The sequence below is a fragment of the Chanodichthys erythropterus genome, chromosome 16 (genome assembly GCF_024489055.1).
Source record: "Chanodichthys erythropterus isolate Z2021 chromosome 16, ASM2448905v1, whole genome shotgun sequence".
Lineage (NCBI taxonomy): Eukaryota > Metazoa > Chordata > Actinopteri > Cypriniformes > Xenocyprididae > Chanodichthys > Chanodichthys erythropterus.
The window spans coordinates 9,932,501-9,945,245 of record NC_090236.1 but is presented as its reverse complement, the minus strand read 5'-3'; the positions used below and the strand labels follow the sequence as shown (position 1 = coordinate 9,945,245).

At 34.4% G+C, this 12,745-nt stretch overlaps 1 protein-coding gene across 2 annotated transcripts; it reads right to left on the bottom strand.

Annotated features, from left to right (window-relative positions):
• Positions 1-6,590: 6,590 nt before the first annotated feature.
• Positions 6,591-7,547, bottom strand: neurod6b (neuronal differentiation 6b). 2 transcript variants are annotated; one of them, XM_067363583.1, is made up of 2 exons: positions 7,481-7,547; positions 6,591-7,432 (listed from the first exon to the last, which is right to left on the bottom strand). In XM_067363583.1, the coding sequence occupies exons 1-2, from the start codon at positions 7,545-7,547 to the stop codon at positions 6,591-6,593; spliced, it is 909 nt and encodes a 302-aa protein (XP_067219684.1). The 2 variants fall into 2 exon arrangements, with proteins under 2 accessions (XP_067219684.1, XP_067219683.1); XM_067363582.1 differs by having other exon boundaries at positions 6,591-7,547.
• Positions 7,548-12,745: the final 5,198 nt, after the last annotated feature.

Here is a 12,745-nt window from a genome sequence, read left to right as displayed (position 1 = left end):
AAAAAGAACTGTTTATCGATTCGGGGCCTTTAATCATGTTCAGTCTTGTACATGTGCACGAGTGCAAGCGCGAGCAGTAAGTTGCTGGCTGCAGTTTACTTAATGGCCACGGGTGGCGCTAATAACAAGGGTTTCTGAATTTTACATAACGGCCTTTTATGTTACTAAAATGCACTCGGTCTCTTACAAATGCGTACATTTTTAAAGTGTATACCGCCCAAGAGCCAGCTTTTGTACTTTTTTTTTTTTTTCTTAGAGTTTAGGCAGTTTCGTTTGAACAGTTTGGAATGATTGTGAGGTTTCACACTCGAACAGTTTAGATTTTATTTTCCCATCAACTCTACAGCCTGATTTATTTTAGATTTTGGTATCAGTTGTGAACAGCAGGTGTGTTTCTGGGTAATGGCAGTTGGAACGTGTCCCATTAGCTCACAGACAAACAGCACAGACATGGAGACATCTGACACATGGAAAGCTGCTCAGTTTAATGTACATTTAATGTAGGATTATTCTCTGTGCCGAGACTTTAAAATCACTTTTATTTCAAATTGCTGATGGTAAGAAGAGGAAAAGCACACTATGAACTGCTGTATTGTCCCTTAGGCATGGTCTGTTAAAGCCTTTTACACAGTAGCTTTGTCTGTTCTGCATTGTCTGTAAAACGTGACTTTGGACAAGTGTCAATAGAATTTGAAGTTCCTCGAGATGAACTCTTTAATAGCTTTGAGCCTCTCAGCAAGGAGCACGCTATTATAAATGATCTGCCATCACTTTTTACTAATGGAAGTTAAATATGTCTCTTATTAGTCTTTCTGGGGCTCCAATAAACTTATGATTTATATAAATGAAGGGAACTCATACATGTTTAATCAATGGCTGTATCATGTTCATTCCAATGAAATTGAAACTTAATACTGTATGAAAATAGATCTGTAAAGTTAGCCGTGTGAAAGGTGTAAATGCTATAATACACATTCATAAAATCCAATCAAGTCACTTTGTAGGTTTCATACATGAAAGTGTATGTCAAATATGAATTTATTTAAATGAGCTGAAAAAAATATTTAATTATATACAAGATTCTTATCAGAATGTATGCCAGTGCCAGTGTGATTGTATCTATTAAATTTTAACAAAAAATATATATGGTATTAAAATATTCTATAAATATGTAATATTTTTGTATTTAGAATTTTTGTAAAATTGTTATTATTGATATACATATTCTATCAATTTTTAATTATTGATTTATTTTTTTTAAATATTTACATAAATATGAATAATAATATTTTATTTATGTATTTTATAACACACACACACACATGTACAAGCAGCACATTTGTGTAGGCATTGTATGAGAGCAAAACAATCACATTAATGAAAGATTTGTATAAATATTTATTTTGGAATGACCGTTTACAGAGTCCTAATGCATATGCCATTTAATGCATACTGTTACGTAATTTTTGTTCTCATTTCTCCGAATATGTCTCACACCCTGGAACATAATTGCAGTCTTTCTCTCCTCTTCAGACCTCTGACTGCTGAGTTCAGAAGTGTTTCCCCGTGCCCAGGCCTCGTGCCAATCCGATGCCAATCTGACATGCAAATGAGCTCCTGGCTTCTGCTGTGGTGTCATTTTATGGCAGCCCTGCACCCATCACTCCCAGAATGCACTGCTTCCCACACCGCCTCTGCTCCTTAAAGCATCTAATTAAAACAGCAGATCCCTCGGCCTCACCCCCTCCCCTCCCCAGTCTCTCACACCATTCCACAAGAGAAATGATTATTAGGAATTTAATAGGGAGAGTTTTGTGTCCCAGGCCATCTGTGTCCCGGGGAAGGCTGGAAATTTGGGGAGGGTTGACGATGTGACTAGAGCTGTCCTTTTTTTCCCTCTCTTTCGCACTCTCTCTCACTCTGTCTCTCTCTCTCTCTCTCTCTCTGGGAATTATTATTCACTTCTGCAGCCAAAGTTTAAGGTGGTAAATCACCATTGTGGGGGCAGAGCATTTTTCACTTTTAATCACCAAGATTATTTCTAACAGGCTATTTATTTTAGGCAATGCCAGACTCAGAGGGATTGTGCCCTTTAACCATTCACACTGTTTGTCCATTTAAATAAATGCTATTTATCAGAACTGGAATTCCATATATTTTCATTTCATTATATTCAGTAAAATAAACAAATAAAGCATTTCAATTTATTTTCTAATTTATTTATTTTTAACTCACAAATGTTTTCATCCTCAGTGATCTATCTATCTATCTATCTATCTATCTATCTATCTATCTATCTATCTATCTATCTATCTATCTATCTATCTATCTATCTATCTATCTATCTATCTATCTATCTATCTATCTATCTATCTATCTATCTATCTCTATTCAATTTATTGGCATGACTGTAAATAATACAATATTGCCCAAGCTTGGAATACATACATAAATAGAATAATAAAAACATCAAAATAATAGAAGAAAATATTATAACATAACTTTTAAACTTTAATAAACATGTCTGAACATTTGATAACACAGTGTTTTAACATGTATACATTTACATACATAGGCTTCTGATATCTATCTATCTATCTATCTATCTAGGCTATCTGATTATTGGAGTACAGTTTTTCTACTTCAAATATCATGTTTAATTCAATGTGTTACTTTGTGTTTCTTAGTAATTTTTGGTGAACTTTACTTAGGGGTGTAATGATATACGTGCCGAACCGTATGGTACAGACGTCAAGGTTCGGTTTACACCGGTTTATACAGTCACACGACGAATACAGTCATTTACAGGCGATCCATACTCCAATCCAGAAGGGGCGTGTGTGGTAATGCAACGCTGATCGCTACCAGTAAAAAGCACAGAAGAAGAGGTCGATTGGTATCTCTCAACCAGTGTTACAGCTGTGGAAAGACATCAATAAACCAGCTTGAGAATAATATCTCACATAGCATTATATTTACCTCATGCATTTTGTGTCAAAATCATGTTAGAGAAATGAACTCTAGAAAGGAACATTTTGTATATGCACTATAGCCTATTCATTATATTTACTTAACCTGTTAGTATGTCTTGATTTTTATTGTATGTTTAAATAAATTTGTCATGAAAACAAGTCATGACAACCACTGTAAATTATTATATTTCAAAAATGAATTGGAGTAGAAAATTACCGTTATAATTAGATTTAGAAGTTAAAGAAAAATCTGCCTTATGTACAATTTATGTACATTTATTATTATTATTATTATTATTATTATTATATCTAAATAAAATTGCAACTGAATTTAATTATTTGGGCTCTGTTGTTAATTGTAACCTTTAATTAGCTAAGGTATTTTTTTTTTTTTTATCCTTAAGAACTTTTTTAATTATAATTGAATTTACTTGGATACAGAGACACAGTTGTTAAAAAACGCACAGTTTAATAAAAATCAATTTTATGTTTAGTTTTCTCCCACCTGCAGTACCAAACCCATACCGAAAACCGCGATGCGTACCGAACCGTCATGCTTGTGTACGTTACACCCCTACTATCTATCTATCTATCTATCTATCTATCTATCTATCTATCTATCTATCTATCTATCTATCTATCTATCTATCTATCTATCTATCTATCTATCATGTGTTTGCTTATCTCACCTTGCATCTCATACTGTACATTTTCACGAAGTGGCGTAATTTATTGTAAATGCTATTCATATTTACTTGTGACATATTGACAGTTAAGCCATGGGGTGCAATTATGAGGCACTCGTTAATTGATTCACTTAGAGTAAGTTGATTGTATGTGTTTATGTATATGCATATATGCATGTGTTGCATACATTATGAATAGCATTTTAATATGGGTCGCATGGACTCATAAAGAACAGATATGAATGTGAAAACTGTGTCCATATAAAAGCCAGACTGACGCCCCCAGCTCTGCCACCCACACAGAATATGCCATATGCTGCTATACTTTACCTCTATAGTCTCCTATGAGAGGGAAAGAGAGACTGGGCACATTCATGGTTAACCTCTCAGTCAAAGGAGAGCAAATGCATGCCAAGCATTCAGACCTTCACCCCCGAGACTGTTTGCCTGCAGACCTCTCTCTCTCTCTTTCTTTCACTTGCACACACACTCCTCCTGTCAGGGAGCAGCTGTCAGAGGCTGACTGAAGGAGAGGATGAGTGTGAGAGGAAGGATGGTGTCATTGGCCTGGAGGTTTCCAGCTCCAGAGATTCACATGCCAAACACAGAGACACATTTTCACACTAACCGCAACAGAGCAGGACAAGATGATGTCACAGAGGAGCAAAAACCAGCATGGGTTTCATTTTCCTTCACAGCAATTTGATGAATATTTACGAATTTTGATTTGATTTGATTTATTTTGTATTTTATTTTCCAACCAAATATACAAACGATGTTTACTTTTTATGTAGCTTTAAATGTCTATTTCGCTGCTTCAGCACAGGATATCTAGGCTATATTTTATGTCTGACTGAATATAAATATGTTTATAACAAATGTATAACACGTCTTGTTTAATTTTCACACGTGTATATGATAACCTGTAAGCTATATAGAAACTTTAAATTGCTGTAAATCTCACTGACAAATTTATCGCGAATAGATTAGACTGTTAGACAAGTATTTTCCAAATGCTCGGTTTCAGATAAATGGGATTTAAATTTTATTTATGTAAAAAAAAGTGTATATATATATATATATATATATATATATATATATATATATATATATATATATATATATATATATATATATATATATATATATATAATAACAAATTTGCAATTGCGGCTTTAAAATATTAAATATTTTATTCGGCGGATACGTAAAAAACGATTTGTGTGACAGTCGGTCTGCATTCAGTCAATTCTTTCCGACCTCAACAACTATTCGTTTGACTCTCAAAAATAAATAGAAAAACGCTATAATCATATAATAATAATAGGCTAATAATGATGATGATGATGATGATGATAATAATAATAATAATGAAGAAGCAGAATAATCACAGAATTAATCACTGATCTTGTTTCAGTGATCTTGAATTTTCGTCTCGTTTTACAAACTGCGAAGCAAACTTTGTTTGAAAAATATTTAATAATAATTGATATACTTAAAAACTGAATTAAAAATGTAGTTTCAATTTTAAAATCAATTTACAGCAACTGTCATCTTCCGACATGTGTTATCCGACATCTTGTTGATTTGAAAAAAAAAAAATAATAATCTGTAGGAAAGCTGTAAGCGTGTAAATTCATTAGATGTTTTATCTAATATCTATAATAATGATGATAATAACAATAGTACATAAATAAATCATCTAAATAATAATAAATTGCATTAAAGTAGTTATTTGGATGACATACATTATTAACAAGCTTGTAAAAGGTCATAATGAATTCAAAGTGTTCATGCTCAAACCCCAGTGGAGCACTTATATGTCCAAATATGAATAAACATAAGGTCAAATCCAAACAATTGCTAATTGAATATTTATTATTTCAAGTTTTTTGCTTAACCCTCACTTAAAAAACAAACAAGCAAAAAAGATTACAAACAACAAATATAAGTGTTTTTCGATCACACTGTCAGCTGTCAGACTCATTCGTGAAGTGTATTGCAATTATATAAACTGATCATTTTAATAAAGTTAGTTGTGCATAGATGCATTTTTTTCTTGTATTTACCAAGCAATATTTAAAAACAAGCGTTCTTCACATTTTTTAAAACGATTTAATTTTTACATTCTACATTCGTTTTTATTTTCTGTTTCATCAGATATGAATCTGATAGCCTAAACAATACATTTAAGACGCAAATGTCGAGATTATAGTCTGGAGCCGTATTTATATATTCATCTGAATATATAAATAATAGTATTTTAATGTGTGTTGTCTCGAACTGCTATATATGACTGTTCATTTTTTTTTAGGTGACTTCCTCAAGAAAGAGCAAACACAGTTGATCACATTCAAGATTTATTTTTCGACAAGCCGATCGAAATGAGCCCCTCAACTTCACATCATTCACAAGACCCGATGTTTCCCTCTGAATAAACCAAATAAATAAATAAATAGGAAAAACATTACTGCATTGCAAAATCACAATAGTTTTCTTGTTGACATTTAGCGGAATCAGTCAAAAGAGTGAGTATAGTTCAAAGACACAGATGTCTATAAATAATAATGAAATTCACACAATAAGGTTATTTACACGTCTGCACGATAGTACGTCTTATACTGTGTTGCATAGTTCCATTATTGCTATCATGAATTTGTGTTTCATGTAACACGCAAATAAATCCATTTCCACAGTAGAGGAGACGAGAATTGTTTTATTTTTTATTAATTGATTGTAATAGGCCTACCACAGCCTGCGTCAATGCGTGAGCAAACTATGCAGTCTGAAATAAATAGAATTGATTTTACAGTATTTTTTCAAACATCGTATGATGAAATCAAACGTGCCAAAAACAAAGCAAAACAATCAGCAACAAGCACTAATTAATTAACAGATTGGTGTATCTGGCGTCCAACCCCTATGTTCGCTTTTAATTATGGAAACCCGTATTTAATTCGTCCTGGCTCTGGAACGATTGGCCGCGGGGATGTAAGTCATAAGGAAAATGGCTGTCTGGGGAAACGCGGTACATGGAGCCCCGGCCGGGAACGTTACAGTATCTCATCCCATAATGGCAGTTCTTACTGTACTCGACTTGGTCCTCGTGTTTTTTAAGCGAGAAAATCCCGTTGTAATTATTCGGGGGACTCATTTGGCCGTCAAAACGAGGGCTGCTGCTCTCCGGAGAGGCGCTGTCGTAGTAGGACTCATAGGACGCGTAATAGTTGTACGGTCGGAACGGCTTGACGCTGTCCCGGGTCCCAGAGCTGAGGCCGGTGGGCGTGGCCATCTCAGCGTTCGGATACGGATACAGGGAATCATACTGATGAGGCCTCCCCGAGAACGACACGTCCCCGTTGTGATCTGTGAGGAAATTTCTGGCGTTCAGCTGCAAGCAACCCGCGACCAAGTTGGTGGTGGGCTGCGACAAGCCCTTGCACAGGGTCTGCACGAACGCGAGCAGGTCGGGCCTCTTTCCCGCGCTCAGAGTCTCAGACAGAGCCCATATGTAATTCTTAGCCAGCCTCAAAGTCTCGATCTTGGAGAGTTTTTGCGTTTTCGAGTAGCACGGCACGACTTTGCGCAGGCTCTCGAGCGCGTCATTGAGGCCGTGCATGCGGCTGCGCTCGCGCGCGTTCGCTTCTTGGCGGCGCATTTTGACTCGTTCGCCGCGTCCCTCAGAGAATTTCTTTTTACGCGCGCCTTTCTTCTTCGGGAGACCGTTCTCGTCGTCCTCTCTCTCCTCCTCTTCCCTGTCCGTGTTGTCGTCCTCTGCCTCCTTGAGCTCGGCGCTACTGAGTGTCCGGGCGTCTTCTTGACGCGTGAATGTCGCACCAAACTGAGACTCGCGCATCATGTCTGGGTCTTCAAATGGTACGGTTAGCATCGTCCCTGTATAACAACAAAAAATTAACAACAAAATAAAACAGTCATGATGTCAATCACCCGGAAGCCCAACTGCCCATATGGGTTACTAGAGAATTTAAATGTTTCATAGTTGTTGTTTTTATGTAGGCCTGTTTATGGTCTGTGGTGAATTTTGAAGCTGCTTTTACTTGATATGCTAAAGCCACAATGAGACTATGCTGGTCTAACGTGCACGTAAAATGTTTCAAATGTTTTAAACTTTGACATTTGTCTGCTACAAAGGAGTTTACAGATGTACAACTTATCCTTAAACGGTGTAAATAAGTGTCGGCAAGTAAAAAGAGCGACATTTTTTACAGTCTATCCCACATTTTCTATTTTGTACATTAACGTTAATCAGATTAAATTATGTCATCTCAAAATGTGCTTTAAAATTTTCATTCAAAACAGTTAACAAATATAAAAGGCTAAAAAAACGTAGTTTTTTTTTTTTTATGTTTGTCACTCTCTAGGCCTGCGTGATGTTTATTTTGTTTTTGTTCAATCTTTGTGGAGGTTTCCAGCGCAAAAATGTTACAATCTACGCATTCTGCTTATGAAAGATATTTGTAGCCTAGTTTTTATTTTTAAGCATATAGATAAATCTTGTGTGGATGTTAGATGTCAAATGATAACCTGCTGATTCAGACTTGACACACGTTTTGTCATTTTAACATCCATTAACATGATCACAAATCAAATGACTAACAAGATGTGAAATGAACTCAAAATTGTTGTTCTCCACAAAGATTTACAGCTTCTATTGTCAGCTCAGGAGGGTGGTGGTCATGTCTCTGATAGAGATTTCAGTCCTGTAGCTCATTTCTAATTGGTTAAACTGTCGATGTTCCTCCCTGTACTGTCCTACTCAGACAAACAACAATTTAAAAAAAAAAAAAAATAGCAAGAACGATAAGCTCAAAGCCATGTCATTGGGCACATTGCTTGTTGTACCAACACAAATAACGCTAGCAAAGCCTAAAGCTAAGCGTTTTTTAACAATAAGCACAACAATAACACAAGCATGCCAAAACTGATGCTCTAAAGCAGACTGATTTTCCACGGCTCACCTGTTTCGTTCAGTGTTCAGCTTGCATGTTCAAATTCCTTGCGACGTTCAGAGCTGCCTCCCATGTGCTTGATGTAGAGCTGTAAGAATTCCTTTAATCTCCCTCTCCCTCTCTCTCTCTCTCTTTCACAGAGAAATGACACCCATGCCAGGCACCAGCGCTGGTACCCATGCCATCTGCCACTGACGTTTTGTTGGTCACATGATGCAGTCTCTAGGGACCTTCATTCCGCTCTCATCATCTGGTGCGCACGGTAATGGGCACCGGGAGGCTCTCATTTACCGTCAAAAAACTCCGGGTAAAAAAAGAGATTAATGCCAGTACTGCTGCGGCAATACCAGTGTAGAAACGACTAAATGATTTAGACTTTAAAGTGAAGCGTGTATTTGATTATAGGGCGACGGATGCTGCAGGCAAGAGCAAATCAGTTGAGATGTCTTCGCATGTTAGAGTCGTCTGGTGGATAATAAATGCTCAGATATTACAACAAATCTCTGTACCTGCATAAATAACAGCATGTGTGCATAGAAATGTTAAGAAGCGTTCAGTTGGTAAACAGAGCAAAGAATTCATTCATTGTGCTGGCATGATTGTGTAAACCTTTGCTTTGCTATCAACTGTGATATTCAGATATTTGTGAATTTAGGTTGATTTTCCCAGTCATCTCAATGGCAGAAAGTGTCCCAATCGACCTGAATTCACCCTATAAGGGCAAGCTGTCACAATGGCTCCCTCAAGGATTCATATTTTTGCAGGATTTATTAGGTAAACATGTGAACACTATAAAACCACACTGAGAGCCAAGAATCATATAATGAAGGCAGATTTGAACTGAAATGTTGAACAAACTTTGTTCTCAAAAGAAGTGTTCATATTTTTGTATCATCATCACATTGGGACAAGTTGTCATAATTATGTGTTTTGAATGTTATAAAGGCATTGGCCAAAAATGATGGTTTCATACATGTATGTTTTTTATTTTTTGTTTTATTTTATTTTATTCTATTCACTTTTTTAAAATGTTGCCTTTGACTATTTTTGCTATTTAATGTATTGTTTTGTCTTCCATAATTGTTTTACTATGTTAAATGTTACAAATTCCTTATGAAACCATTATTTATTCAACAATTATTATAAATATTTTTTAAAAAAGAATAATAATTATAAAAATATTTAATATATATATATATATATATATATATATATATATATATATATATATATATATATATATATATATATATATATTTTAATTCTGTTTAATGACTTTTTTAAGAAGCAATGGCATATTGCTATGTCTTCCATAATTGTTTTAATATTTTATATGTTACAAATTCCTTATGAAATCATTATTTATTCAACAATAATAAAAATTAAAAAATAATTAAAAAATAAATAAAAAATAAAAATATTTATTGCGATATAAAAACATTATTTATATATAACATTATATAATATTTTAAATGTTATAAATTCCTTATGAAACCATTATCTATTCAACAGTTATTAGAAATAATATTAAAAATATTAAAAAATAAAAGTAAAATTATATTTTTTGACATTATTTATTGCCATATAAAAACCATTACACACACACACACACACACACATATATATATATATATATATATATATATATATATATATATATATATATATATATATGAAAAAAATATATATATATGAAAAAAATAATAAAATAATAATTATATATATATATATATATATATATATATATATATATATATATATATATATATATATATATATATATATATTATTATTATTATTTATTTTTAATTTTTTTATTTTTTTATTTTTTTATTTTTTCATTAAACAATAGTGGAAATGTTCATTACATTTTTGTAGGCAAGCCTTTTTTAACTATTTCCTAAGAAACATTCACTGAAAGACCCTGCATGGTCTTCCTTATACCGAATGATATACATTTACCCCATGGTGAAGAATGCATTTTAAATGAAAGCATGCACAAATATCACATATTTTGCTACAGATGAAACATTGCAGTACCATGGTTTTGTTGGTGTTAGATATTGCTGTGTTAAGTGCTACAGTAACTCAGGCCCACAGTGTATGACAGCTCTGAATCTCTGTAGTGCAGTCTTGCGAGAAGACTGTTAGAAGTGCAGCTGTGTTTAGTTTACGCTTCATCGTCTTTAAATCATATAGCATACAAACTACTACTTTTCCAGTAAATATTTCTCCGTGCAGCAGAGGGCAGTCCCCAAAACGGCAACATTTGGACACACACACAAGTTCACACTCTGCCCCCCAAAACGCCTCAGCTGGCATTCTGCACGTTCTGGTCCAGTTCACACCAGCATCTGATGAGTCAAACTCCTCATTTCAGACTAATCAGTTGACTGCACTAATTGCAAATGCAAATATGCAAATTTAAATTAATTAATTACTCCACTAATTAGTTCTCTGGTCTTTTCAGGTAATAAATCATTGTGTAGTTGAAAGAAAGAGATGGAGAGAGAAGGGAAATGCATTTATCTGCCACCTACTACTCTTATAGTGATTCACACACACACACACACACTCAACATGGGTACTGTTACACTCCGAGGAGAAAGTTTGGAAGAATTCCAACAGGAATGAATTTAGGATGTGTTTTATTGACCATTTGAGCCATATATATATTTTTGGCATGGCACCATGCAAATATAATGGTGCTATACTACCATTCAAAAGTTTGGTGTCAGAAATATATATATATATATATATATATTTGTGTCAGATTGATGTCAGAAATATATATATATATATATATATATATATATATATATATATATATATATATATATATATATATATATATATATATACTGAAAAAAAAAATATATATATATATATATATTTTTTTTATTATTTATTTTTTTTTTTCAGAAAGAAATTAATACTTTTACTCATGAAGGATACCTTAAATTCATTAAAAGTGACATCAAAGACTTTTATTATGTTACAAAAGATAATCAGCAAAGAATCCTGAAAGAAAATGTATCACAGTTTCCGAAAAAAGCAGCACAACTGTTTTCAACATTGATAATAATAAGAAATGTTTCTTGAGCAGCAAATCGGCATATTAGATTTATTTCTTAAAGGGATAGTTCACCCAAAAATTAAAATTCTGTCATTAATTAGGCCTACTAGGGCTGCGCGATTTATCGTGATTAAACCACACTCGATTTGGCAAAGGCTGCGATTATTTTACGCGCAGCTTGTCAGAGCTGTACGGCTCTGTGATCAGTAGTAAATGCTGCTCCATCTGAAAGCCAGAGGGTGCTCTTGCTCTAAATATGCCCTGCCGCAGAAGAAGATAACACACGTCATATCGCTGTAGCTAAATAAACAGAAGATTGAAATGCTTTGATTGTGTAAACATGACTAATGAACACCTTATTTGGTGTAAGAAACCACATCATCTCACAGAAGGACGCTCAACTGTTGTTATGAAGTGAGTTTGGAGTAAAAACATGTTATTAAATGTTGTCTTTTGTTGGACAAGATGTTAATAAATGCTTCTTATGTCTGGAAAGATTTTTGACGCGTGTTGCTTTTTCAAATGTACATTTGTCATGACCACCAGTTGGAGTGCCCCAGTTAACCACTAGAGGGCACTCCAACACGGACTATTGTCACCTTTTGGAACTTCATTTCCCATAACCCACTTCCCGGACTCATTATCCCTTCATTGCACTAGCTGTTGTTCTGTCACGTAAGCACAAAGACGAGATGGTAAGATCCAAGCGCAGCTTTTAATGTGATAATCCAAAGTCGTATATCAGAAACGACAAGGGTCAAACTCCAAAGAAACAGTCCACAAAAACAGAAAACCAGAGATACAAAATGCACGTAACACAATACAACAAACCACAAACAAAGGCAGAAACAACTGAGTATAAATAGACAGAACACTAATGACAAAACTCAAAACAGCTGGTGAAAACAGTCCAGGAAGTGGGTTATGGGAAATGAAGTTCCAAAAGATGACAATAGTCCGTGTTGGTGTGCCCTCTAGTGGTTAACTGGGGCACTCCAACTGGTGGCCATGACAACATTATAAGCGATATAAACTCGCAGT

What these genes read in the sequence shown, in the direction of transcription:
- neurod6b (XM_067363582.1), bottom strand. Translation starts at nt 7,547, where the DNA reads ATGCTAACCGTACCATTTGAAGACCCAGACATGATGCGCGAGTCTCAG.